We start from the raw sequence: 372 nt of genomic DNA, 5'->3' as shown, positions 1-372 counted from the left end.
CCGGGGCCCCTTGGGGCCCCCCCAAGCCTTTCTCTTGGAGCTTCCGCAAGTAGTCACGGGGACCTTTGCCCTCGAAGGCTGTGGGGCTCTTGTAGGAGCCGCCGATCTTGTCCCAGAGGGTGAAGTACTGCCCGTAGTTGTAGTCGAAGTATAAGTGGTGGTCAGTGTGGTGGGCCGAGCCGTTGACAACGTGCTGCAGGAGGCGGGGGACGCGGTAGTCGCCATCATGAATGGAGATGGTCCAGACGTTGACGAAGATGTAGAGGCCCAAGTAGGTGACTTTGTGCAGGGGAAAGAGGAAGGGATAGACATGATAGGGCAGGCTTTGCATGAAGCCATCGACGGGGTGGAAGGCGTGGCTGGGGAAGGGGG

General features: G+C 59.9%; 1 protein-coding gene across 1 annotated transcript in view; it reads right to left on the bottom strand.

Annotated features, from left to right (window-relative positions):
• Positions 1–27: 27 nt before the first annotated feature.
• The window catches only part of SC5D (sterol-C5-desaturase), a gene marked incomplete at both ends in the record, with an annotated part of 2,314 nt that continues 1,969 nt past the window's right edge, over positions 28–372 (bottom strand). The window contains 1 exon segment of the mRNA XM_009696974.1: positions 28–372. This exon segment is cut by the window's right edge and continues 19 nt beyond it. Coding sequence (XP_009695276.1) covers positions 28–372 — 345 coding nt within the window.

Source organism: Cariama cristata, unplaced genomic scaffold, assembly GCF_000690535.1.
Source record: "Cariama cristata isolate BGI_N322 unplaced genomic scaffold, ASM69053v1 scaffold19383, whole genome shotgun sequence".
NCBI lineage: Eukaryota > Metazoa > Chordata > Aves > Cariamiformes > Cariamidae > Cariama > Cariama cristata.
This window is presented reverse-complemented; position numbering and strand designations above follow the sequence as displayed.